The 27,200-nt window shown below is 51.0% G+C and overlaps 1 protein-coding gene across 1 annotated transcript in view; it reads left to right on the forward strand.

The window, feature by feature from the left end:
- Positions 1-27,200, forward strand: part of AP1M1 (adaptor-related protein complex 1, mu 1 subunit) — a 27,651-nt gene extending 451 nt beyond the window's left edge. Inside the window, exons 2-12 of the mRNA XM_005856680.2 lie at positions 7,469-7,625; positions 8,228-8,295; positions 10,312-10,442; positions 11,103-11,250; positions 16,371-16,497; positions 17,367-17,509; positions 17,963-18,034; positions 18,669-18,827; positions 25,519-25,644; positions 26,212-26,287; positions 26,416-27,200. Of these exons, the coding sequence (XP_005856742.1) occupies positions 7,469-7,625; positions 8,228-8,295; positions 10,312-10,442; positions 11,103-11,250; positions 16,371-16,497; positions 17,367-17,509; positions 17,963-18,034; positions 18,669-18,827; positions 25,519-25,644; positions 26,212-26,287; positions 26,416-26,438 (1,230 nt within the window). The 3' untranslated portion in view covers positions 26,439-27,200. The remainder of the gene's footprint in view (positions 1-7,468; positions 7,626-8,227; positions 8,296-10,311; positions 10,443-11,102; positions 11,251-16,370; positions 16,498-17,366; positions 17,510-17,962; positions 18,035-18,668; positions 18,828-25,518; positions 25,645-26,211; positions 26,288-26,415) is intronic.

Raw genomic sequence — 27,200 nt, forward strand, 5'->3', positions numbered from 1 at the left:
CCCGGAGGTGGGGAGGCGTGTCGCGACCGGGGTGCCCTCGGGCCAGTCCCGCCCTCTCGGCGTGCGGCAGCTTCTGTTTATCCGGCTGTTTTTCTGTGCTAGTCTCAGTAGGAATTTTTTAACGTTCGTTGTGACATGAAGTTACAAGGGTGAGGTGAAGTGGGTGGTGGGGAAGCCCTTCCACAGAAGGAAGAAACGGAGGCACGGAGATGTTCCACAAACCCACCTCGGTCACACTGGTCACAGAGAAGTGGCAGGTGTAGGAGTTGAACCCAGAGCCGTCTGTTCATTCAGCGGACGATTGGAGGAGCGCCTCCTAGGTGCCGGGCAGGGTGCTAATCCTTGGGCTGCTTTGAATGAGCAACCTCAGAATCAGGTGCTGCCCTTCTGGAGCTCACAGTCTGGGGGAGGGGGACACTGATCTCAAAAAGCACAAGTAAATGGAAATTGCAGTAGTGCCGCAGTGAGGAGGTGATAGGGAGGCTCAGCCGGGGCTGGGGTGAGGGAGGGCTTCCTGGAGGGGATGACGAATCCGGCTGAAACCTGGAGGAGCTGGACATAACTAGGACCCAGGTGCCTTTCCGGGGGGGGGGGGTCTGAAAAAGCTGCTTAAAGGAGGGATCTCGAATCCTTTCAGAAGTGGTCTGTCCCCTTCCCCCTAGTCCATCCTGCTGGATAGAGAAAGCAAGTATCTGGCCTCTTGCATCTGGGAGCAACAAGAACAGGTCCAGCAACATTAAACTTTAAGCCCCACATCCATCAGTGAGAGAACTGTGGGTGTCCAGCCTAGGTGGGGCAGGCAGGAGTTAGCTCAGAAGCAGGGGGAAGTGAAGTTGAAGTGGCTGCTGCTTCCTGCCCCGCTCCTCACCCCAGCACTTCCCCAGAGCTCCTTGAGTGGGTTGCCTGCCTTGGATGCTACCCAGAGTCAACAGCCAGTGATTCCCAGTGTGGGACTTCCTTCCCCAGCCTTCTTAGAGGCAAGGGAAGACACGGGCACACCAAGGCTGGATGGGTGTTGGTGGGTTTCTAAGTCCTGGTAGCATATGTTCTTGCTTCCACCTTGGCCCCATGTCCCCAGAGGTCCCCCAGGCTGCCTGTCACAGCTCACTTGTTCCTTCAGCAAACATGTCAGCAGTACCTAACATGCACCAGGCCCTGTGCTGACCATCTCACCGTGACTGTGGGGTTAGGGCTGAGGTCAAAACTGCTGCTCAGTGATGTGATCTTGGGCAAGTGCCTTCACCACTCTGGGCCCACAGTCCATACTAGCCAACATGGGCCTGCGGTCTGGCAGGGGAAACACACGGATCCAGATGGTCAGAGCCAGTTAGCCATAAGGGCAGGCTCAGTCCTGCCTTGCGGAAGCTCTTGAGGCAGCCATGGGCTTCCCTCCCATCCTTAGCAGCCATCCTGTCATTTATTATTCCACTTACCACAGACTGCATGTTATGAAAGTTTGCCTCCTGCATAGACTGCATTCAATCCAAAATAAAGTCATGGCACATCAGGAAGTTCACAACCACACATCTGCCTGCCAGCCAGAGCCTCTGATCACGAAGGAAACCAGCATGGCCATACTTAGCTAATAGACAGCCTCCGCAACACTTCTCGGCCCTTATCTTTCTTGCTCCTCTGCAGCTTCTGACACCACTGCCACTCACTCCTCAGCAGGCTTCCGCTGGCCTCCAGGTCACTGTACTCTCTGTTTTCCTCCTGTTTCTCTCACTGGCTGCCGGCCCCTCCTCTCCTGCCCTCCCCTTGGATTCGGCCCTCAGGCTTGAGCCTAGATGTGCCTCTCTGTCCTCTTGGGCTGGCTTTGATTCATGTCAGTGTGCCAATGACTCTCACATTTGTACTGTACTCCAGAGCACTTATCTGGAGACCCACTGGCCTGCGGGACACCATGGAGGTCCCATAGAAAGTGCAAACTCGGCATTTCCCAAAATGACTGCTCTCTCTCCATCTCAGTGAGTGACACTGCCATCCATGGGACTGTCCACATTAGAGACCTGGGCATTATCCTGGCCGCCTTTTTCTCACCCCCACATTCACTGCACAGACATGTACTGAGCAGCTACATGGGCCAAGCTCTGTTCTGGATGGAGGGACACAGCCGTGAACGAGTTGGAAGTGGTCGCTGTTCTCTGGGAGTGTTAGGCTTTGGTAGAAGCGACAGGCAATAAATGAGGATACAAATAAATGCAGCTGTGATGTGGGCAGAGAAGGTAAACTCAGGTTGGGGGTAAAGAAGGATGGGATGTGATTTTTCAACCAGAGCAAACAGGATAGATTTCTTGGAGAAGGTGCCATCTGGGCCGAGGCTTGAGAAATGAGAAGAGCCAGGCCAGGGCATTCTGGGCAATGGCCCTGAGGCAGGAGCAGATGTGGATTGCTCAGAGACCAGCAAGGGGGCCAGGATGGCTAGAGTGGGGTGAGCCAGGGGAGTGTGGACGTAGAGGGGTTGGAGAGGCTGTAAAGAGCCAGATGGTCATGGAGACACACTTGCAACTAATTCTCTGTGAGGGGTGGCTAGGGAATATCGAAGTTTTAGCAGGGGAGAGACCTCGTCTGACTTCTGTTTAAGAAGGCCCGTGGAGCATTTGAGATCTTGCTTTCAGGCCTGGCATCAGTTTGGCTCAAATAAAGTCATAAAAATCCCCCTCCTCCCCTCCAAAAAAAGAAGACCCTTCTCGCTCTCTGTGGGGAAGGAATTATGGGTTAAGAGCAACATCGGGGGTAGGAGATTGTCACCTCAATGTTGTCCGCCTCCTCCCTTTGTCCTCTTATCTGGGACCCAGCTTAGAGGTTATCCTTACTTCACCTAACCAGTGCTCCCAGGACCCCCATGGGCTGTCCCCTACACCTGTGGCCTCCGCCACACTGGTCCCTCTGCTTGTATCCTGCCTGTCCCCTCGGACCTCGGTTTGAAGGTCAGATCCTCAGGATTGCCCTCAGTTCCCCCAAGCAAGTATCCCATGTAGGGACTGTTCGTCTTGGTCATGTGTGTGTCCCTAGGCCCAGCACAGTGTCACCATAGAGGGACACATGGTATGTGCTTGTTGAGTTGAATGAGCAGACCTCTGCTCATCTCTGGTGAGAGTGAGCAAATAAATTGCCCCCTCTTCTCTCTGAGCACTCCGGGGGCCCCCTCTCTCTGAGCACTCCGGGGGCCCAGGGCTCCATGCTAGATCCCAAAGTTTGGATGTCTGGGGAGGAAAGTGGCCTTGGGAAGCTCAGAAAACAATGTGCTTAGCAAGCAGAAGTGGCCCTGCAGGGAGTGAGAAAGGGGGCAGGAATCCTGACTCAGCTTTGCTTGTCCTGTGACCTCAGGCAGGTAGCCCCACCTCTCCTGCATAGACTGCATCTAATCCAAATAAGGTCATGGCACATCGATCTCTGAAAATAACAGTTCTCCCTCACGGCTGGGGCAATGTATGAGGCAGTATATACTCTTGGCTAGGAGTATCTGAGGGAGTACCCTGGAGTCCCTTAGCTGGTCCAGGTGCCCACAATCTCACCCACTGGTTGCTGGGTCCCTAAGAGGCCTTAGGGCACAGGGTCCCTTGCCCACAGGCCAGGAAAGAGAAACTAGGAAAGGAAGGGTCTTTCTCCCTCACCTCTCTGGCTTGAAACGATAAAGACAATGATGTATTTTATGCAGCTACAGGTTCTGAGGCAGGCCATTCCCAAGTTGGTCAGCTCAGTGATGATCTCGGCGAATTTCTGAGTTTTGCAGTTGGCTGTCCTCATGAGCCCACAAGAGCAGCAGCGGCTCTACGTGGCATCTCCAAATAGAGCCTTGCTCAGGCTGGCAAAGCCTCAAACCTCCTTTTTACTCTTTCAGGGAGGTGTAACTTACATGTAACAAACTGGCTTATTTAAAGCCCAAAAGTTGAAGAGTCAGGCATTGTATATACCCAGGAAGCCATAAACACACATTCTGTCACCCCCAAAGATTCCTCTTACCCCTTTTGTCCAGCCTATTTCCCAGGATTTTATAAAAGTGGCATCATGCAAGATATGCCATCCATTTGCTGGTTTCCTCTTTTTTGTTTTTTTTGTACATATAAATACTTTATTTTTTTTTAAAATCTTTATTATTGAGAGTATTATAGATGTCCCCCTTTTCCCCCCTCCACCTGGTTCCCACCCCAGGCCTTCACCACCCTATTGTCTGTGTCCATAAGTAATACATATATGCATATAATATCTTTGGTTAATCTCTTCCCACCCCCACCCCCGCCCTCCTTCCCTCTGAGATTCATCAGTCTGTTCCATGTTTCCATGCCTCTATTTTATTCTTCAGTTTATTTTATTCATTAGATTTCTTCTTCTTTTATTTTGATTTTTAGATTCAATTGTTGATAGATATGTATTTATTGCCATTTTATTTTTCATTGTTCATCTTTTTTACCTATATCTCCTCCTCCTCTTCCTCCTTTCTCTTCTTCTTCTTTTTCTCTTCTTAAAGAATACCCTTCAACATTTCACGTAATACTGGTTTGGTGGCGATGAACTCCTTTAGCTTTTTCTTGTCTGGGAAGCTCTTTATCTGACCTTCAATTCTAAATGATAGCTTTGCTGGGTAGAGTAATCTTGGTTGTAGGTTCTTGCTATTCATCACTTTGAATATTTCTTGCCACTCCCTTCTGGCCTGCATAGTTTCTGTTGAGAAATCAGCTGACAGTCATATTGGCGCTCCCTTGTAGGTAACTAACTGGTTTTCTCTTGCTGCTCTTAAGATTCTCTCTTTGTCTTTAACCCTTGGCATTTTAATTATGAAGTGTCTTGGTGTGGACCTGTTTGGGACTCTCTGTGCTTCCTGGACTTGTAAGTCCATTTCTTTCCCCAGGTAGGGGAAGTTTTCTGTCATTATTTTTTCAGATAGGTTTTTAATATCTTGCTCTTTCCCTTCTCCTTCTGGCACCCCCATAATGCGAATGTTGGTACTTTTGAAAGTTGTCCCAGAAGCTTCTTACACTATCTTCATATTTTTGGATTCTTTTTTCTTTTTGCTCTTCTGGTTGGGTGTTTTTTGCTTCCTCATACTCCAAATCATTGATTTGATTTTTGGAATTCTCTACTGTTGAATTCCTATAAATTCTTCTTTATTTTAGTTAGTGTATGCTTAATTTCTGACTGGTCCTTTTTCATGTCTTTGACATTCTCACTAAGATCCTTGAAAATCTCACTAAGCCCCTTGACGCTCTCATTAAGTCCCTTGAAGTTCTCATTAAGATCCTTGAGTAACCTTAGAACCATTGTTTTGAACTCTGTATCCAGTAGTTTGCGTGCTTCCATTTCTTTCATTTGTAATAGTTTCTTTGTCTCTGCTTCCCTGTGTGTGTTCTTATGTACTAGGTAGAGCTGCTGTGTCTCTTGGAATTGGTAAGTGGCCTTGTGTCTTAGGTGTCCTGTAGGGCCCAGTGACTCAGTGTCCCCAGTCACCTGAGCTGGGCACCCTAGGTGCACCCCTGTGTGGGCTGTGTGTACAGTCTCGTTGTAGTTGAGCCTTGATTGCTGTTGGAGTCACTAGGAGGAAATGACCTCCAGGCTAATCGGCTGTGAGGACCAGCTGTGTCTACAGTGGAAGAGCTGCTGTGCAGGAGACACCTCTATGGAGGACTTTGGTGCCCCTTGAGTGTGTCACTTGTGGATGTATAGAGTTGTAATCTGGTATGGCCTGAAGCTGTCCACCAGGTGCACTGGCTCTGGGCCGCCCAGCAGGAGCTACAGAGAGATCTGCAGATGGCTTCTACTTGTATTGGGCTAGGAAGTGCCATGGGGAGGCCCAGCTGTGAAGCAAGGCAGGCTGGTGCTAGTGCCAGGTCTTGGGCCTTTTATTGATAGGTTTGGGACACACTGACTCCAGTTACTGCTAGTTTAAGATACTTTAGGAAAGTCTGAAGCCTGAGCCAGGGCAGGCCATTCATGTGGGAAAGAAGCTGCAAATAGCTTGGGTTCGGGCTGCAAATTGGATGTGGCGGGATCTCAGGGAATCACCAGGGCAGAACGAACAGAGTGGGCTATGCTGATGGAAACTCAGATATGGCTGCCAGTCAGCTCTTACCGGGGGAGGTCCCAGCACAGGAACAATGACCCCTGTGAGCACCCCTGTCTGGGAGAAAGCCACCCCCGAGTTCCTGCCCCAATGCCAGACAGTCCAGTTCCTCCCCGTGTGTCCCTGGAATCCCCCCAAAGATGTCCTGTGCTGGAGCTCAGAGGAAGCGAGACCGTGTAAATTCATGTATAGGCCTCTGTGTCTTTCAGCCACAATCCTTGCTGGTTTTTACATCCCAAAGTTACGGGGCCTTCTCTTCCCAGCTGTGGAACCCTGGGTTGGGGGTCTGGTGTGCAGCTGGGGCCCCCTGCTTCTCACAGGAGGCCTTGGAGATATCCCTCCCGATGAAAAAAACGCCACATGTGGATGTAGGACTAGCATGTTTTGCACCTCCGCCTCTCCTACCAGTCTCAGTGTGCTTTCTTCTGTACTTCTTTGGTTGTAGGGTTTCCATTCACCCAGATTTCAGGCAGTTCTGAATGATGGTTTTTCTGTATTTAGTTGTAATTTTGATGTGGTTGTGGGAGGCAATGAGTATAGGTGTTTACCTATTGGTTTTCCTGTTCATATAAATACTTTCCATTTGCTGGTCTCTTTCACACGGCCCAGTCATCCTGAGATTCCTTCATGCTGTTGCATGTGTCGTTGTCACTCCTTTTCATGGCTGAGGAGTGTCCCATGGTGTGGATGGATATGGTTTGTGTCTCTATTCACATGTTGAAGGACATTAACATTTTCTCCAGCCTGGGTCCGTTTAAAGTAAAGTTGCGTGAACATTTGCTTCTGAATCTTCACATGGACAGTATGGTTTAATTTCTCTTGTGTAAAAACCTAAGAGAGGAATAGCTGGGTCACACGCTGGTTTAGCTTTGTGAGAACCTGCCAAGCTTTACTGAAATGGTTGTCCTACTCTTTGTTCCCATCGGCAGTAGATGAGGACATATCTAAACCCACAGGGTATGAAAAAGAGATGCCAGGAGAAGGGCTTCTCCTCTTCAGGCTACGGGGTGGGGTGGGAAGGTGGTTGGGTTCCAGCAGGTGTGAGCACTCAGCAGTGTCCCCCAAACAGGTACCCTGACCCAGGCAGAAGAGCAGGGTGAATTAGCACAGGAAAGGCTCTGAGAAGGTCTGCAGTGAGAGTCTATGGAACGTTGTTGAACCTGGTGTCTCCCAAGCAATTCAGTCCTGGGCCCTTGCCCCACATCACCTCCTACCCTCCCCTGCAAAAACCCTGCTGGTCCCTGTAGTTCACTTGGGAAACACTCTCCTTGAGGAATTCCCTAGGGTGTGGCAATCAGATGGCCTCCAGTCTATGCTCTTCGATGGATAGGGGTGTGATTGGGGCCCCCTGGGGGAGGGAAGCTGGCATTTGAATTGAGTGTCTTCCCTCCCTCCGCCCCTGCCCAGGTGCTCATCTGCCGGAACTATCGCGGTGATGTGGACATGTCGGAAGTGGAGCACTTCATGCCCATCCTGATGGAGAAGGAGGAGGAGGGGATGCTGTCGCCCATCCTGGCCCATGGGGGTGTCCGCTTCATGTGGATCAAGCACAACAACCTGTATTGTATCCCTTTGCAGGAGAGCCCCTGGGGGACTCCTTTGTGGGCATGTAAGTGTGCACATGTGTGCTCACGCATACAACTGAGAGCTGCCAGCACCTGCCCTGGCCCGGCCCAGAGTGCCCAGGCACAGCCTTCCTGTAGCTCCCTGCTGCCTGAGGAGATGGGCAGAGAGCACACAATGACAAGGGTAATGGGTGTTAGAAGAAGAGGGGGTGTGATGGGACCGCACCTGATCTGGGGATCCAGGAAGACTTCCCTGAGGAGGCGACATTCTGGAGGAGACCTGCAGGCAGGCAAGGCATCTGCCAGCCAGAGGAGTGGCCAGGCCCAAGGAGTGCTAGGCCTGAGTGAAGGCTCTGCAAGGGAAAGCGGGGCTCGTTCCGGAAGCTATGGCGCGGGTGGCTGGACCATGGGGAAGGGATGTGTGGTGGGAGTGAGACCCAAGGAGTCAGCAGGGTGCATACGTCGGGGTCTCACAGGACATCACCTTAAATGTGATGAGAAGTGAACAGCTAGGATAGGGTTGGGGGAGGCTCCAGGCCCCAGGATCTGCGAGGTGACAGCTTAGGCTTGTGAATGCTCCTTAACTACAGCTTCCATGCAGTGGTCGCCACTTCCAAGAAGAATGCGTGCGTGTCACTGGTATTCTCTTTCCTCTATAAGGTGGTGCAGGTGAGTCGAGCCCCAGGGGCCCCAAAGGGCTGTGGGTCACCTGATTTGTTGTGTGCCTCCCCATACCAGCCATTCAAGAGCTATAGGGGAGCTCCAGCTGTCCCATGTATGGGATTCGTCGCCTTAGTTGTCCCCCCTCCCCTATTCCACCCCCCGCCCCGTGAGGAAAGTGAACAGGAGAAAGTGGGGCTCAGGGCAGGGGTGCCCCCTGGCCCTGGGAGGAACAAGTATACCCCCCAGCTGGCTGTGGAAGGGTAGAGGCTAGCCAGCTGAGAGTTAGGGGTTGGAGAGGTGAGGTAATTGGGAGAAGGGCAGAGCCAAGCTCTGCTCAGAATCTCCTAGGGCCGTGGTCGGCAAACTGCAGCTCGCGAGCCACATGCGGCTCTTTGACCCCTTGAGCGTGGCTCTTCCTAAGCCTTAGGAGTACCCTAAAGTAACAATGTACTTACCTATATGGTTTCAGTTTAAAAAATTTGGCTCTCTAAAGAAATTTCAATCCTTGTACTGTTGATATTTGGCTCTGTTGACTAATGAGTTTGCCCACCACTGTCCTAGGGGGCTCTCACAGTAGAGGCCCACTGAGGCCCGCCATGGAGAGAGCTGACACGCCAGGCCCAGGCTGACAGCGAGATAGGGAGGCAGAGAGAGTGGCACATGCAAATGCCCTGGGGCAGGAGTGCACTGGTGTGGTCAGGGAGCCTCAGGCAGGCCAGTGTGCCCAGGACATAGGGAGTGAGGGACAAAGTCTGGGGCTGAGGTCAGCAAAGTTGTTAGGGCTGGATCACAGTGGGGGTGTGGAGAGGCATACAGGCCTGGTGAGTTTAGATTTCATTCCAAGTGTGATGGGAGATGGTGGGAGGGCTTTAAGCGAGGACTGCTCAGGCTGATCTAAGTTAAGATGATCGATCTCTGGCTGCTGAGTAGAGGAAGAATGTGAGGGCAGCAGGGAGGCCAGTGAGGTCGCTGCAGCTTGTAGAAGAGAAGTGGAGGGGCCTGGCTGAAGCTGGGGTTTGGGGTGGAGAATGGGACCCAGGATCCTGGGGTGGGCCCAGGAAAGCATGTATACCTCTAGTGGTACCATGTGCAGCTAGCTCAGGAGCCACTTGTGCTAAACCTTCATGAGCAGGGGCCGGTCTGACATTGAGGGCACGCGGTATTGGAGGGGAGAGCAAGGGGTGGGCCTTCATTACGGGGTGGTGGTGCTGTCGCAAGCAAGGCCTGGGCGTGGGGAAGTGGGAAGGAGGAAGTTCTCCTCCCTGGAGGGTCTAGCAGTTCTCTCTGCTTTGGTGTCAGTGCTAATGAAACATTCCTTCCTTGAGCCTTACAACTTCCTGCTGAAACGGGGACGATGTATCTGCCTGCACAGCTATGCCTCACTGTAGTCATCCTTGGCCTCTGAGTCAGAGGCGACTCAAGTGAGAGGCAAGAGCCACTGGGGACAGAACAAGCGATACAACTTCCTCCTGAAACGGGGACGATGTATCTGCCTGCACAGCTATACAGACTGGGAACTCAGGGAGGAAGCATCGCTTGTTCTGGAAGCATCGCTTGTTCTGTCCCCAGTGGCTCTTGCCTCTCACTGCAGACTGGGAACTCAGGGAGGCCGGAAGAGTCCAGAAGCATCGCTTGTTCTGTCTCCAGTGGCTCTTGCCTCTCACTTGAGTCGCCTCTGACTCAGAGGCCAAGGATGACAGTTACAGTGAGGACTAAAGGGAAGCTGGGAAGGGGCCGCAGGGATGTGGATATGGGGCTTCTGACCAGGCTTCAGAGGACACCTGCAACCCCTAGCATGGTTCCTGCCTTTCAGGTAGCCACATTGCTGCCCACATTCCCTGAGTCAAAGGTCTAGTCTGTAGTATGTTGCCAAGCCTAGAAAATGGGCAGGTGCAGCTTGTGGGCAAAAGGGTTGTTGTCTCTGGGCCTCAGGGCGTGAAAGGCAAATGGGTTTGTGCAGGCCTTTCTCCCTTCCTCGTCCTTCCCTCACCCATCGGCCTGCCCCCACTGCCAACATCACAGGTGTTTTCAGAATACTTCAAGGAGCTGGAGGAGGAGAGCATCCGCGACAACTTTGTCATCATCTACGAGCTGCTGGATGAGCTCATGGACTTTGGCTACCCCCAGACCACAGACAGCAAGATCCTACAGGAGTGAGTAGGCAGAGTGGGGGTCTGGCGGGTCACAGCAGTGGGCAATTTGGGATCCTTTCCCCTGCAGCAACCCTGCATAGTATGAGCATTTTCCTGTTACTAGGTCTTTATTTTCCACCCACAAAGGTGCACTAAATGCTTGGTTGTTAGAGTGTCAGTCACCTGCCTTTGTTTTTTTCTGTCACAAAGGAGGCTGTGATAAAATATCTTCTTTTCTGGAATCCTGCCCTTCAAACAATGGCCACTGTGGATTAAGCGCTTCTTGTGAACTGTGCCCTGTGTGAGCACTTAGCATCCACTCGATTCACAATCAGAGGCACTGTCTCCCATTGTACCAGGGAGCAATGTAACTTGCCCATGTCCCGTACCTGTTGCTCCCCAAGTGGGAATGGGGTCACCAGGTTACTTTACCAGGGGCTTAATCCCCCTCTGCAGACCAGTAGTGCTTTTCCTCACTACCGCTGTCTCCTTGGACCCCCCAAAAGAACGTTCAATGCTCATTGTAATGAGTTTTTTGGGCTTTTTGAAATTTACGATATTGTTGAATTAAACAGCCACAGATGAAACCAGAGCCTGCCTTTTCTGGAGCCTATTACGGTGAGGGGCTGTTTTCAAGAATGTCGGTGCTTGCCTGCCTTAACTCTGAGCATGGTCTCACAGGTACATCACTCAGGAAGGCCACAAGCTGGAAACGGGGGCCCCGCGGCCCCCAGCCACTGTCACCAACGCAGTGTCCTGGCGGTCTGAGGGCATCAAGTACCGGAAGAACGAGGTGTTCTTGGACGTCATCGAATCTGTCAACCTCTTGGTAGGCTTCTTTTCTTTATTTTTTTTAAAATGTTGTCTTCATGATTGTTGTAAAAGCAACTAGACTTTTAAAATTAGTGAAACCCTGAGAAATATTTAGGTTCTGTGTGATAGATCAGCAGGATTCAGTTGGGGCTACTCATTGCAATGTGAGCTTGTTTTATCTTCATGAGCTTTTGTTTTTACTTAGAATCAAGACATTGACATTGTTTTTAAAAAGAAGAATATATAAAATTAGAAAGTGAAGGGCTCCATAATCAGAAAGCCCGCCTCACTATATAAACATATGTTGTTTTTCTATAAAACAGAGCATAAGGTGTGGTTTTTCTGCAACTTGTTTTATTTTGGTGGGAGGGGTGTTGTTTTTGTTTTTCTGTTTTGTAATCTTTGTTTTTTTCTTTAACTTTATTTTTTAAATACCATTAGGTAAAATTGACCTCTGAATTTTAGAATGTGTACATGTTTGTGTACGCACTCTCATTATCAGGATACCAAACAGTTCCATCACCTCCAAAACCTCCCCCTTGCTGCCCCTTGGTAGTTGCACCCTCCTCCCTGTCTCCATCCCCTGGCAACCACTGATCTGGTCTCCATTCCTGTAGTTTTGTCTTTCTGAGATTGTCCTATGAATGGAATCCTACAGTATGTGACCTATTGAGTCTGCCTTCTCCCACTCACCATATTGCCTTGAGAGTCATCCATGTTGCTGTGTTTATCAAAAGTTTGTTTCTTCTTATATTTATTTATTTTATATTCTGAACCACAGTATGTTTATCCATTCACCCACTGAAGGACATTGTGCTGTTCCCAGTGAAAAGCGTTGCTTTAAACATTTCGTGTACAGGTTTAGATGTGGGCAGTCTTCATTTCTCTAGGGCAAATACCAAGGAGTGGGGTTGCTGGGTCATATGGTAAGTGCATGTTTAATTTTATAAGAAACTGCCAAACTGTTTTCCAGATGTAGCCACACCATTTTGCATCCCTACCAGTAGCACAAGAGAGTTCTAGTTGCTTCACATCCTTGATTAGTATTTTGTTTTTGTCGTCCTACTATGTATGTAGTGGTATCTCATCATGGCTTTCATTTGCATTTCCCGAATGGCTAATGATGTTGAACATCTTTTTATTGCTTCTTTGTCATCCGTATAGCCTCTTTGGAGAAGTGTCTCTTCGTGTCTTTTGAGCACTTTTAAACTGGGTTGTTTGTTTTCTGATTATTGAGTTTTGAAAGTTCTTTATATATTCTGGATATGATTCTTTTGTCAATATGTGATTTACAAATATTTTCTCCCAGTCTGTCACTTGTCTTTTCATTCTCTTGGCAGTATCTTTCACAGAGCAAAAGTTTTTAATTGTTAGAAAGTTCAATTATTGAGTTTTAAAAGTTGATTCTAAATTTTCTTTATAGTTTTACATTTAAATCTGTGATCAATTTTGAGTTAAATTTCACATAAGTTGGTCCATTTCATCTAAGTCATTGGGTTTATATGCATAGTGTTGTTTATAGTATTCCCTTATTATCTTTTTAAGTCTGCAGGGTCTCTACTGCTATCCCTTCTTTTATTCCTGATATTGGTAATTTATGTTATCTTTTTTCTTTGTCAGTCTTGTGAAAGTTTCATATATTTTATTAATGTTTACAAAGAATCAACATTGATTTTTTTTTCTTTATTATTTTTGTTTTCAATTTCATTGATTTCTGCTATTATCTGTAGTATTGCTTTCTCCATGATTTGGGTTGATTTTGCTCTTCCTTTTCCAGTTTCTTAAGGTAGAAACTGAAGATATTGATTTGAAACCTTCCTTCTTTTCTAATATAAACATGTAATGCTTTGGTTCTCAAAGTCTTTGACATGCATGCCCATTTCTAGAGACATGAACAACTCCATGGGGTTGCTTTCCTGAACTCCTCACTCTCTGCTCTCTGCCTGGTACTTTCTAGCAGCCTGGGGCTTCCCTTTTTGGTTCTGGGGCTCTCGATCCCCAAACTGTCACACTTGTCTGCACTTGAGCCTGAATCCTGGGCTTGCCCCACCTCTTGGAATAGCAGCTACATTGCACTGCCTGGGGCCTGGGACATGAGAGAGCAGTGAAGTGGGGGAAATGAGGGATTTTGTACTCCCCCTGAGTGGCAGGAAATTCCCTTGGAGGCAAAGCTAGAGGTTTCTGAGAGCTCAGTCTGCACCCCGGTGATGCTCACTTCTACTTCCAGGTTCCTCGCACTTTCTCATGGGAGAGGGTGCACTGCTCCTTGGCTCCTCCTGGATCCTCCTGCTGAACTTTTCAGTCTTCCCGCATAGTTGTCAGTGCCTCATACCCAGGTTTTGTAGTTGAATTTGGTGGCAGAGAAAGAATGCAAGCCAACCCCACCTCACCTGCATGCTGCCTGTCTCCTCATTGGGAATTGTCCCGCCTCTACTGTTTGGGTGGTCCATGATGACTGGGCCAGTCCCGTCATGTGGCTTACTCGGGTTTGCCCATTCTGATTATGACAGATGGTGGAGAAATGAGCGTGCTCATGCATCCTCAGACGTGCATGTTGGACATCTCCCTTACCTGGGCGTGATTTCTGGAGGTTGAGTTCCCAGACGTGGCATTGTTGAGAGAACTTCCCAAAGAGGTGCTCCCAGTGGACTTAATATGACTGTACTTGCCTTCCTTCTCTTTTTAAAAAAATTTTTTTTATTGATTTCAGAGAGGAAGGGAGAGGGAGAGAGAGAAAAAAAAACATCAGTGATGAGAGAGAATCATTGAGCTGCTGTCTCGTACTGGGGTTTGAGTCCACAGCCTGGGCATGTGCCCTGACCAAGAATCCAGCCATGACCTCCTGGTTCATAGGTCGATGCTCAACCACTGAGCTACACCAGCCAGGCTGCCTTCTTTCTTTTTAAGCCAAGGGGCAAGATGGTAGCCTTGCTAATAACTATGTTCCCTCCTGCCTGAAGACCTTGGTCTGACATTTTGTTGAAACCAAAACATGGTCCATCTGGTTCTGGGAGGAAAAGCAAATCCCAAGATCACTTTATAGCCATCTGCGTGGGAAAACCTGGAGAGTTCAGAGGGTTTGGGGGTATGTTTGGGGGGCTGTGCCTAAAGAACCCTGCTCCTCCCCATGCACGGAGGCAGGTATGGACACCTAGGCACGTTAGAATGCCTTATTCCTAAGTGTGTTTGCAGAGCTGGCAGCCGAGTCAACATTGGCCTCCAGATTCCGGAAATCTGGATGGAGTGGAGTACTTAGCAGCTGATCCCTCAGCAAACATCTCTGTGCCCACCTGGAGAAGGCACTGGCTTTGGGCCACCTGTCACACCTCAGCTGGAAAGGGCAATTTGTCCTGATTGCTGCCCAGAGGGCCAAGATTAGCCTCTGGCTTTGTGGCTTTTTGTCTCCACTTCCTAGCCCTCCTTCCCAGCATTCACGACTTCCTGTGTTTAGTTACAGAAGGCCATGCAGTCTCAACTCCCCAAGGAGGAAACAGCCCCCCAGAGAAGGGGACCTAGGGGCAGTCACAGTCATGGGCAGCCCGGAGGGCCATGGATTGAGGCAGGTGGGAGTAGCACCCAGCCAACCTGGAAAGAGAGGACCCACATCTACCGCACTTGCTGAGTGCCTCCTGTCCTCGGGCGCAGTCTCCCTGCTGACCCTGCAGCGAGCAGCTTGGCATAGCCCCTCCCTAGAGAGGGGATGAGACAGGCAGACAGGCTGGTGAGAGGCAGGGGAAGCGGCAGCTGCTGTGCCCTGTGAGGTCAGGGAGCTGCCTGCTGGGGCGAGGACAGGAGAGGCAGTGTGGCCAGAGTATAGCAAGTGATGGGGGTGATGGAGCGAGAATCTGTAGGGCCTTCTGTCCTGTTTGGTGCCTTTCTCAGGGTCGTCAGCCACTCGGCACTTCAAGTCTCTGCTCCCGTCAGAGGCAAAGGCTTTCATGTGGGCATGTGGTGCTGTTGGGACCCTCACTAAAGACTGGACAGAATTCCCTGCTTCTCTGCAGATAGGCAGCTCGGGCCCTCCACCATGTGAGTGTGGCTGGCGCCTCTGAGGAGTGGCCCCGGTGGCCCCAGACTCGCTGTTGGTATGCATGTGGCCTTGTGCAGAGGGACACGGGTGGTGGTCAGGGCTGTGGCCGCAGCACCTGCCAGCTGCTCTGTTCCTTTGGTACATGACTCCCCCTGCTTTGTCTCAGTGTCCTTTTCTCTAAAACGGACTCAAGGAGAGTAGCTCCAGCCCTGCTCGGTGCTCAGTGGTTAGAGCATCACCCCTGCACACCGAAGGGTCGCAGGTTCAATTCCCAGTCAAGGGCATGTACCTGGGTTGTAGGTTCAATCCCTGGCTCCGGTCTGGGTGTGTGCGGGAGGCAACCAATCGATGTGTCTCTCTCACATCGATGTTTCTCTTTCCCCCTCTCCCTCCCTTCCACTCTAGATAGATAGGTAGATAGATAGATAGATAGATAGATAGATGATTGATAGATAGATAGATAGATAGATAGATAGACAGACAGATAGATGATAGATAGATAGATAGATAGATGAAGGAGAGTGGCTCCAGTAGCCTCGTCGCACTCTCAGATACCTCCCTGTTGGCATATGAGTTACAGGGTTGCTCATGCCATAGCCCAGCCCCACAGACTGTTGAGGGGTGCAAGAGGGGGCCTGGTGCAGGGGCACTTTTTGGTCCGTGTGAACACCGATTCCCTCTGTTATTTTGGATCCATGGTTATCAGACTTCGGGGCAGCCCGGGGGAGCAGGGAGGGTTCAAGGCTTAGGATGCTCCTCCTTTAACGAACCCTAGGGATGTGAGCCTGGTGGCCTCCCTGGGGCGTCGGGGCTCCTGAGAGGGCGTGGTGCATGGGAGAGCCTGAGACAGTGTGCCAGGCCCAGGCCCCAGGCTTGTCCATGAAGGAGGAGCTCATGTGGCCCAAGGCCTCGAGGGTAAGGCCCACAAGTGTCTGCCTCACTGACCCTGGCACGAAGGCTGGATGGGACGGATGAGGCTCCCCCAGCTCAGGAGACAGTGAGAAGGGCATCGAGAGTGGAGGTGGCCAGAGAGTCCTGCAGCATGGAAGGGGGGGTGACAGCAGCTGGTGAGGTGGGACCTCCCCTCACCCCACCCTTTCCCACAGGTCAGTGCCAACGGCAACGTCCTGCGCAGCGAGATCGTGGGTTCCATCAAGATGCGGGTCTTCCTCTCAGGCATGCCCGAGCTGCGCCTGGGCCTCAACGACAAGGTCCTCTTCGACAACACGGGCCGTGAGTACCAGGGCCACGGCGCTGTGCACAGCGCAGTCTCACCCGGAGCTGTTTCCTGGGCTCAAGTTAGAGCTGAGGGAAGGTCACCCAATGAAGGAACACATTGATCCCAAGCACCTGGAACTATTTTCACATCGTTTACAAGACAGCTATGAAAATTAAAGAATAAATACCTAGAAATGATAACCTAAAATTAATTCGTAATAAATTAATAGGAGGGACATGGCCTAGAAGTAGAACTCCTGTGGTGGGGCAGGGCCAGAGCAGCCTCAGGGGTCCAGATTGTTGAGGCTTTGTGTTTGCAAACTGGATCACCCACCTCCCGGCCTGCCACAGGCCCAGCAGTGGGAGCCGTGTCCCGCCTGGTCAGTTATATCCACAGCAGCAGTAGTCGGGGCCTCTCAGGCATTCGCCCATCAGGGCAGCTCCTCTCCGGGGCTGGATTTGACCCACACAGGTCTCTGTGGGTGGGAAACCAAGGCAGGACTCCAGAACCCATGGATCAATGGGGCCAGAGCCCTCAGAAGCCCCAAGCCATCACACACACACACACAGCTGGGTTTGTTAGTCATTCAACAAACGTCCCAAGCAGCCACCCTACCTGGTGATTGGTGTGAACCAGGCCAACCAGCCCTGCCCTCAGCATGAGCCCAGTGTCTGGACATGAAGGGGGGCCTCCATGTGGGTGAGGAGGGATGGGGGTGGGGTGGAGAGGGTTGTCTCAGAACCAGGTCCCTTTGGTGTTCGTGGCCCAAGATGCTCTCACAGATTTGGGGCAGCTCTGCTCTGCCAGGGGTGGGCCCCAGGCAGCGGGAGCGTTGCTGAGAGTGGCCCGGAGGCCTCGGGTCCTTACGCTCCCCTCCCCTTAGGCGGCAAAAGCAAGTCAGTGGAGCTGGAGGACGTGAAGTTCCACCAGTGCGTGCGGCTCTCCCGCTTCGAGAATGACCGCACCATCTCCTTCATCCCGCCCGACGGCGAGTTCGAGCTCATGTCCTACCGTCTCAACACCCACGTGAGTGCGCCAGGCTCCTCTCCCCGGAGCCGGCTCTCAGCATTGGGCAGCAGTGCGGGGGCTCCGTGGTGGGTGGGTTGGGGGCGGGTCCTGTCTCCTTCCTGTGGTTGGGACAGTCCCTGTCCAGGACGAGTCTCCTGTCCATGAGGTGACACTCAGTGTTTGAAGACCCAAACTATGGGAGGGGCCAGGCTGCTTTGGCATCACTGCTGCTTCCTGGGAGCCCCAGCAGGGATGGTCCCTGCATTTTCAGAGGCCCTTGGCATCTCCCTGCGACCGGGGTCTCTGTGTTCTGGGCTTGCCCCGTGCAGCTGGGACTCCTCCTCGGGCCCAGCAGTGTGTGTCGAGCTCACACCTGGGTGAGCGATCCCTTGCCCTGGGCCCCGCCTCCTCTCTGTGGAACGGGCTTTATGAAACAGCCAGGCGTGAGTGCCCTCTCCACTCTCCCGACAGGTCAAGCCCTTGATATGGATTGAGTCAGTGATCGAGAAGCATTCCCACAGCCGCATCGAGTACATGATCAAGGTGGGTGTTTGTCCTGTGGACAGAGTCAGCCTGGGGGCTGGGACAGTCCTTCCTGGTGAGGGTGCTTCTGTGTCTCTGGCCTGTCCAGGGCCTTTGGCACAAAGTTCTGACACAAGGCGGGGGCCACCGTGGGGCTCAGTGACTCCCATCCTGGGGAATGAGGCCTGTGGCTGTCATCCTTGCTGCCTCACTGTGAGCTCAGGTTCGGGAGTGGGCCGGGGGCACAGAGAGGAGACACACTGCCCAGGTACTGGGCATGGCCATCATGTCAGTGGCCACATGTCAGGCAACCGGGAAGGCTACTGCCTGCCAGGCGGACCACTCCTGCTACTCAGTGAATCTGTCTAGCCCCGGCCAGCTGTGGAGGCCAGGGCTGAGCCAGAGGGGGGGATGGGGAGCCCGGACGGCCAGTGGAATAGGAAGGCAGAAACTGAACTTTCAAAATCAAGCATAGGGGGACTCTCGGGGTAAGAGAGGGTGTGAGTAGTGCCTAAGAATGGGCGGGGGTCAGCTTGGTGGAGGGTCCCACAGACCAGGCCAAGGAGCACATGGCCCTGTGGGAGCACGGTGGGTGGGGGCTGGGCTGTCTTTCTTTCACCTTTTACAACCTTGACCATGTGGGCCTCTTCTTTAGGCCAAGAGCCAGTTCAAGCGGCGGTCAACAGCCAACAACGTGGAGATCCACATCCCTGTGCCCAATGATGCCGACTCGCCCAAGTTCAAGACAACGGTGGGGAGCGTCAAGTGGGTCCCTGAAAACAGCGAGATCGTGTGGTCCATCAAGTCCTTCCCAGTAAGCACTGTTCTCAGCGGGGTGCCCCCTCCAGACTTCACCCACATTCCACGTGCTCCCTGTGCCCCGCATAGTGCTGTGGCCTGGCAGCTGTGGGATACCCCCAAACCTTGAGACCGGCCACAGGGTAGGATCCCCACCTGGAGCTTCTGGGAGGGTCAGGAGGGAGGGGAGAGCTGAGGAGCCGGCCGGGCAAGGAGGGAAAACTGGAGCCTCCGGGAAAGCAGAGGCTGGCTCAGCCTGTGGGCCCCTCACCACCTTCCTCTCCAGCATCAGTAAAGTGCCCCCTCTCCCCTCCCTCCTCCCCTCCCTCCATCCCTCCCCTCCCCCCATCAGACACTGTGGTGGGAACAGACTGCCTTGAGGCCAGAGCAGCACGGGTCTCGGGAATCCAGCTCCAGGAACAGGCAGCACTTTGTGCCCTGTGCCAGCTCTGCCTGCTGGCGCGGCTGCCTGGCTTGTGTTCAGGATTTTGAGCACCAGAGTCTGGGTTTGCGGGGATAGCGCCTGGAGAGCCTGGAAGGCGGGTGTGTGATCTGCCAGTCACTGCTTTCCCACGTTCTCCTCTGTCTGAACCTCGGTGGGGCTTCAGGACAGTCCCAGCTGAGTTAAAGAAGTTGGGCATGCAGTCATGCTAGTGCCTTGAGTTTTTTTGTGTTCGCAATTTTCCTCAAATCTATGATATAATTACATTACAGAAAATAGAGGGAAAGGAGAAAAAAGACTGTAATCCTGCCACCATAATACAATTGCTGTTAGGATTTTGGTGTGTTTCATTCTTATCTTGCTGTGTGTTTTGTTTGACGTAGAGCAGAGACAATCTGATGTTCTTTGTCCTTTGTTCTCTCAGCCTTGTATCAGAAGCATTTCCAGGTCATTGACTGTCTTCTTGGTGGTCAGTGTGTCAGCAATAGAATATTCCATGGAGGGAGTAATAACCATCCTAGATTGTCGACTGTTTCCACTGTTTAGCATTTATGTTAAAAAACAAAATGGGAGAATAAATCAGAAGATAAATCGCATAGTTCGCTCTAGGGGAGGCAGAGGACATGGCTAAGGGCTAGATGCCAATCATCGTGGACTGTGCCTTGTTTGGTAGGCTGTGGTTTGTTTCAATCTAATCTTTGAAATTTTCATTTGACGTTGAAACCATTAAAGTGTTTTTCATTAGTATAAAACAAAATTAAATGAAAGAATGGAAAAAAATAAAAGGTGATTCCTAAAAATCAAAAGCCAAATGAACTTACCAGTGTATCAAGTTGAGAAAACCACACAGAGACGGATTACTTCAAGTGGCGTGCCCCAGGGACAAAAAGAACTGCAAAAAACAATCTTAAATATATACTAGTACATGTATATGTATCCTTCCCCTGTCTTATATTTCTCCATATCACCAATTCAATATACACTTTGATTCAGGGTTGGCTTTTTTATTTTTATTTTTTTTAAATATCTTTTTAATGATTTTTAGAGAAAGAGGAAGGGAGAAGGTTAGAGAGGGAGAGAAACATAGATGAGAGAGGAACATCATGATCGGCTGCCTCCTACACGCTTCCCACTGGGATCTGAGCCCACAACCTGGGCATGTGCCCTGACCAGGAATCAAACCGGCAACCTATTGGTTCCTGGCTCAACCATTGAACCACACCAGTCAGATGAGGGTTTGCTTTTTAAATTCAGTTTTTTAAATGTGTAAAATCTTCATGTGGTTAAAAAGTCAAAACTATTTTTTAAAAAATGAAAAGGGAGAGAAGAAAGGGCAGAATTCTCATTTTCATCGCTTTCCCCTAAATCTCTCTTCCCATTATGGAAAAGCATTTAACCTTCTGAAGTATCTTTTGGTACAAAGAAACAGATATAAATGGTTATATTCCTATTTCTCCTCCTTTCTTACCTGCTTTCCCCCTAACCATTTAGGAGAAATGGTTATAGAAGCAGATCCTCCCTGTTCTTTTTTTTTTTTTAGCTGCATAGTATTCCACTGTGTGGCATTTATTCTGTCTGTATTCAGACACCTCCCCCTCCCCACTGAAGGGCATTTAGTTGTTTGCAGTCTTTGGCTTTAGGGGGAGTGCTCTGAGGCTTGACCTTGCGCTTATGTCATTTTATTTGTCGGTTTAGCTTCAGCGTTGGTGCAGGAAATGAAATTGCTGGCTCAGAGGGGGCATAGGTCTAAGATTTTGTTGGGCCGTTTCCACTTCCTGCGTGCTGTTCACATCCCATCAGCACCCGCTCCCAAGCGCCATCAGCAGAGTTGCCGTGGAGCTTTCAGACACGTGCCAACCTGAGAGCAGACGTGCTCCTCTGCCATTTCTCGCTTACACAGGATGAAAGGAGGGGTCCACTCATTTGCTTCTGGAGCCCGTCCAGTGGCATCTTTCCGGGCAAGGTCTGGTAAATGGGAGGAGGGACAGTTTTATCTTTTCCAAATGGCTGTCCAGCATTTACTAAGAGTCCATTTCGCAGCGGTTCGAAACACCGTGTTGATCACAAGTCAGATTTGCAGGCAGCATTAGGTCTCCTTCTAACACCCTCCTGCACGGAGGCCACATTTTAACTTGGGGTTGTATTCTGTGTTCACATCTGGGGGGCCAGCCCCACCCCCACCATACACCCCCACGCCTACTGATTGTCTGTTTCCCGGCAACTCTTATTGGTTTCGTTTTCCTTTTGAATTTTGGAATCTGTTTGTACTAAATTTCTAAGTTAAGTGGGAATAATTAACACCTTTATGAGGCTGTGTTGTCCTTTCCAATAGCTTTGCCCCGCGGGCACCCTTGTGTCTTTTAGTAATGTTTTAGCATTTGCCTTGTGTACCTCCTCGTGGTTAGAAAGTACTTTTATTGAAGTATAACTTGCAGAAAGGTACACAAATGAATTGTGAACAACTCCACAAGTTTTCTCAGAGTGACTACAGTGGGGCCTTGACTTATGAGTTTAGTTTAATTCGTTCCGAGACCGAGCTTGTTAAGGAGCTCGTTAACTCAAATTACTCTATCGACTCAATGCAAAAAATCGGCCGAGAGACAGCTGGTATCTCAAAAAACTCGCTGAACTGGTTTGGCTCAGTGGATAGAGCATCTGCCTGCGGACTCAAGGGTCCCAGGTTCGATTCCGATCAAGGGCATGTACCTTGGTTGCGGGCACATCCCCACTGGGGGGCGTGCAGGAGGCACCTGGTCAATGTTTCTCTCTCATCGATGTTTCTAACTCTCTATCCCTCTCCCTTCTTCTCTGTAAAAAAATCAATAAAATATATTAAAAAAAAAAACAAAAAACTCGTTAGTCGGGACACTCGTAAGTCAAGGCCCCACTGTATATCTGTGTCTGGAGCCAGGAAAAAGCCACAGGACACTCCACACCCTCCGAGTCTCCAGGACTCACTGACAGTTTTGCTCATTTCTTATTAAGATGATTTTTTAAAATATGTTTTTATTGATTTTTTTTTAAGAGAGAGGGAGGGAGTGAGGGAGGGAGAGAGACATTGATTGGCTGCTTCCTGCATACACTCTGACCGGGAATTGAATCTGCGACCTTTTGGCACATAAGATGACCATTGCTCAACCAACTGAGCCACACCAGCCAGGGCTCATTAAGATGATTTTTAAGCCAATGTTTTGGTAAATGGGGTCTTCTCTTCCATTCTGTCTTTAGTAGGTCACTAATATTTGCATGGCAATTTTATGTCCTGGGACCTTACTGGATTTTGATTTGTGGTAGCTTTTTTTTTTTTTAAATAAATATTTTTATTAATTTCAGAGAGAAGGAGAGAGAGATAGAAACATCAATGATGAGAGAGAATCATTGATTGGCTGCCTCCTGCACACCCCCTACTGGTGATGGGGCCCACAACCCGGGCTTGTATCCTTGGCTGGAATTGAACTCGGGACCCTTCAGTCCGCAGGTTGATGCTCTATCTACTGAGCCAAAACAGCCAGGGCATGGTAGCTTTTCTTTTGATTCTCATGGGTTTTCAGATCTCCTTTCAGGTCTTTCACACCTAGATGCAGTTTTTCTCTCTTCTCTCCTATTCTTTTCTATCTGATGGCTTCTGGCATCTCATTGCTTCTGTCTCCAGGGCCCTTAAGTGGTGGTGGAGAGAATGGCCTCTTGCCCTCTATGGAGCCACCAGGGCTTCTCCTCCAAGTTCAATGCAGCTGGGACTGCAGACTCAACCCAGGCCTAGTTGCTGTGGTTTTAGCACAAGTGGGCATCGCATTTAGCAGCTGCCTCGTCAGTGTCCATTTCAGTGCAGATGTGCTCATGGGTGGATCTGGAATGATATAGTATTTGTGCATCCTGGTAAGCTCCACCTGATCGTAGTATCTTTTCTTTTTAATATGCCATTGAATTCTGTTGGTTAACATTGTATTTAGGATTTTTGCATTGGTATTCATACCTGAGATTGACTTTTGTTTTTGGTATAGTCTCTATCAGGTGTCAAAGTTATACTCATTTTATACATTTTTTATCTCCCTTCTCTATGCTGCAAAACTGTTTAGCCTGGAGATTGGTCTTGAGACAGTTGGTAGGATTTAGCTGTGTGACTGTCTGGGTGTCTGCTACTTTCTCTCTTGGAATGGAATTTGGGCCATTTAGAGTTTCTGTTGGAGTCTGTTCGGGTAAATTATATTTTTCTACAAAATTAACCAGCTTTTCAGATTTGTCTACACAAAGTTATAGAACGTGGTTCTCCCCCCCCGCCTTTCTCTTATGACAGTTACATTTCTTATTTTATATATTTGTGTCGTCTTTTTCCCTTGATAAGGTTACCTAGTGATTTATTTTTTTCAGATTTGCTTTTCAATTTATTTGTTTTAATATTTTCCCATTTTATAAGTCTTTCATTTTAATTCCTTAGTCTTTTTTGTTCTAATTCTAATTTTCTGAGGTATTTTAATTTGATTATTTTGTTTTTAAATTTGCATTGATTTAAGTATTTGAGACACAGTTGTTCCTCTTTAGCTGTATAACTGACTTGTTTTATTTAATATCATCATTATCCAGAAATTCTGTGATCAAGTAGAGTTGAGTTGTGGTTTTTTTGTTTACTTGTTTGGTTGGTTGGGGTTTTTTTTGTTGTTTTTTTAAAATATATATTTTATTGATTTTTTAGAGAGAGGAAGGGAGAGGGATAGAGAGTTAGAAACATCGATGAAGAGAAACATCAGTCAGCTGCCTCCTGCACACCCCCTACTGGGGATGTGCCCACAACCAAGGTACATGCCCTTGACGGGAATCGAACCTGGGACCCTTCAGTCTGCAGGCCGATGCTCTATCCACTGAGCCAAACCAGCTAGGGCGGTTGGTTGGTTTTTAATTGCCTGCTAGAAGGGCCTTTTGTTTCCCATTTTCTCCATTTCCATTTGGTACATTGAGGTCAGAGAATGTTATTCATACTGTTTATACTTTTAGAATTTATTGAGTGTTTGTTGTGGGCCAGTTAAGGTCAGAATTTATAAATAGCCCACCCCATGTGCACTTGAGAAGCAGGTAAGGCCTGTTGTTGGGGTGGAGAGTTTGACCTCTGCGCCCACGAGGTCTGCTTGTGCTGTGACAGCATCACTGGAAGCTCTGCTTCCCTTCACATTTCCTGCAGCATCTGCTTCGCAGAAGCCGTCCTGTCGCTTGGCTCATAGACACCCATCAGTAGTCTGTCTTCCCTGTGGCTCATAGGACTGCAGCTTCTAGGACTGTGGCCTGAAATTCTTGCCCCGAACGTCTCACATTTTTGCTCTGGTTATTGTTTCACACACAGGCTGATGGAGCTGATTTTATTATTTATTTTCTGCTGCTTTGTTGCCAAGCCCACATTATTCTCCCCTCAGCGTCCCAGAGTCATTAGCACACGACACCGAGTCAGGCAGAGCACAGTCCCTGCTCTCAAGCTGGCCCTAACGGCCATGACTGGAGAGTGACCACTCCATCCCGGGGAGGGAGGCGTGAGCCAGGCGCTGGGAGCCCTGGCTCTGTCTGAGGTGGAAGGACAGCCCCCCCTTTCGGGCAGAAGCCACCCTGGTCGGCAGCCGCTCCTGCTGCTAGAGCCCTGGGGACCCAAGGTGGTGACCCACATGTGACAAGACCTGTGCTCCTCCCTGCTCCCCACTGCTCTGGTTGAGACGCACGGGGAGCTTGGACAGCCCATACTCCTCTCACCGAGACCCCTGCTCCGAGCCCTGCCCCTGGTGTCACTGCTCAGCCTGAGGCCGGAGCCGCCACCCTTGGGGAGCAGCTCCTCAGGCAGCCCCCGCCGCGGCCTCTTAACGTTTGTCACCTCCCTGTCTGCGTTCCTCCCTTTGACAGTCCCCTCCTGCTCCACGCATCCTCCTGACACTGGGCAGGGGCTGTTCACTTGGACTCTGATCCCCGGCAGCCTGCGCCTGCGCTCTCCTCTCTTCCTCCTTCCCACGGCTGTTGGTCTCATCTGCCTTGAAGCAATTAGTCTTCTCTCCCTGGGAGCCTGTGAAACTTTCTCCTGATCCTTAGAATTCAGCCATCGTGCCCATCATGGCCTCCAGTCTTCCCAGTGGGGGTGGGGGCAGTCCTGGAGGACAAGTGTCCATGTGTTCGAGGAGGTGGGGTGCCAGGTGTCCACCGGCCACACTGGGAGGGCTCGGTGCCAGGCTGGCAGCCTGTTCTCCACCTCGGCCGGGGCCTTGGCCTGACCATCCCCACCCGTCTGCTTTCCCAGGGCGGCAAGGAGTACCTGATGCGGGCGCACTTTGGCCTGCCCAGTGTGGAGGCTGAGGACAAGGAGGGCAAGCCCCCGATCAGCGTCAAGTTCGAGATCCCCTACTTCACTACCTCGGGCATCCAGGTACGTGCCAGGGCTGCCCGGCCCAGAGCAGACGGGGACAACAGAGACCCAGAGTCCACTCAGGCCCAGAGGACTGCAAGTGACACACAGCATCACAGCAGCTTAAAGGGTTCCCATCAGGTTGCCACAGCTCTGCTCCCCCACGGGCAGCCCGGCCCCCACAGAAAGAGGCCTGTACTTGTCTCCTCGGCCCTGCCCTGTGCTCTGCGCCAAGCCCAGGGGTGCATTTGGTCCCCAGAACTGGAGTTTGAGCCTCTAGTGTCCAGACTTGTCCCCGGGGGGCCCATCTTCCTGGGCGCCTCCATGGGAAACCTTTGAGGGGAGGAGAAGCCTGGACCCTCTCCCGGAATCTCTAGAATCTCTCTTGTGAGCACACATCCTGGCTCTTTGCCACATCTTCTAGAAGCACAACCTCAGGGCGTTGCAGACAGACCAGTGCCCTTCACCTCTTCCTCTCACCTCTGTTCACTCACTCATCACAGCCTCCCCCGCCCGGCCCAGGGGGATGGTTAAGGGGTCACCAGCAGAGGGCGGCATGACACGCTCAGGGCCCTACCTGTGCCCCAGGTGCGCTACCTGAAGATCATTGAGAAGAGCGGTTACCAGGCCTTGCCGTGGGTCCGTTATATCACTCAGAATGGAGGTATGTGCAGCCCACTGTGGGGCGGGGAGTGGGGGTGCCGGCTGAGTGGGTCCCTAGTGGCCGAGCAGCGGCCTCCAGGGTGGCTGCCCCTTGGGTGGCACTCATGGACACCTCCCTCCGTCTCCTAGATTACCAGCTCCGGACCCAGTGAGGGGTCAGTGCCCCAGCCCTGGTGCAGGGGCTCCTGGGGAAGCACTGGAAGGCCTGCCAAGCCCGCTGGAAGGAGGACACCCCGACACCGGCCACCACCCCGGCTCTGCCGGGAGACCCCTCCTTCTCTGGACATGCCTGCTCTGCCGTCTCCACACTTGTCTCCAAAGCCCCTTCTCCCAGAAGAGGCTCGTCTTCCAGACGTCCTGTCTCTGTGCCCGAGCCCTTCCTGGGGAGGGAAGCGAAGTCTTTGCCCAGAGGCCACGTGCAGCCTCGGGGCCGAGTCCCGGCACCAGGAACATGAGGAACTCGCCAGGCTCCTGCGGGGCACGGTTCTGCCTTCTTGCCGTTCTGTTGGCCTGTGTTTGATGAGTGTCTCTGGGGTTTTGTCTTCTTCCTCGTTGCTGTTTACGTGACCCTGGCTGTCTGCTCCTGCTCCTCGCCCTGAAGCACTCAGGCAGCACTTAGTGGGGACAGGAGCCTCCCCGGCCTCCTTCCACAGTGCGCACCCTCCACTGGGGCCAGAACCCCAGCACTTCGGGCCCGTGGGGCTCCTGGCCTGGACCCACAGGCTCCGATGAGGTGCCTCCCCAGGGCCAGCTGTGCCACACAGCGCTGTCGCTCAGCCACATCAGTGTTTGTCCCACCTGGGAGGGGGTGCAGTGAGGGCCCTGGCTCAGGGCACAGGTCATCCATGCCTGTGCTTGGTCACCCCTCCCCTGTCTGTGTTTGTGTCATAATTAGATTAAATTTCATTAATTAA

Source organism: Myotis brandtii, unplaced genomic scaffold, assembly GCF_000412655.1.
Source record: "Myotis brandtii unplaced genomic scaffold, ASM41265v1 scaffold1040, whole genome shotgun sequence".
Taxonomy (NCBI): Eukaryota; Metazoa; Chordata; class Mammalia; order Chiroptera; family Vespertilionidae; genus Myotis; species Myotis brandtii.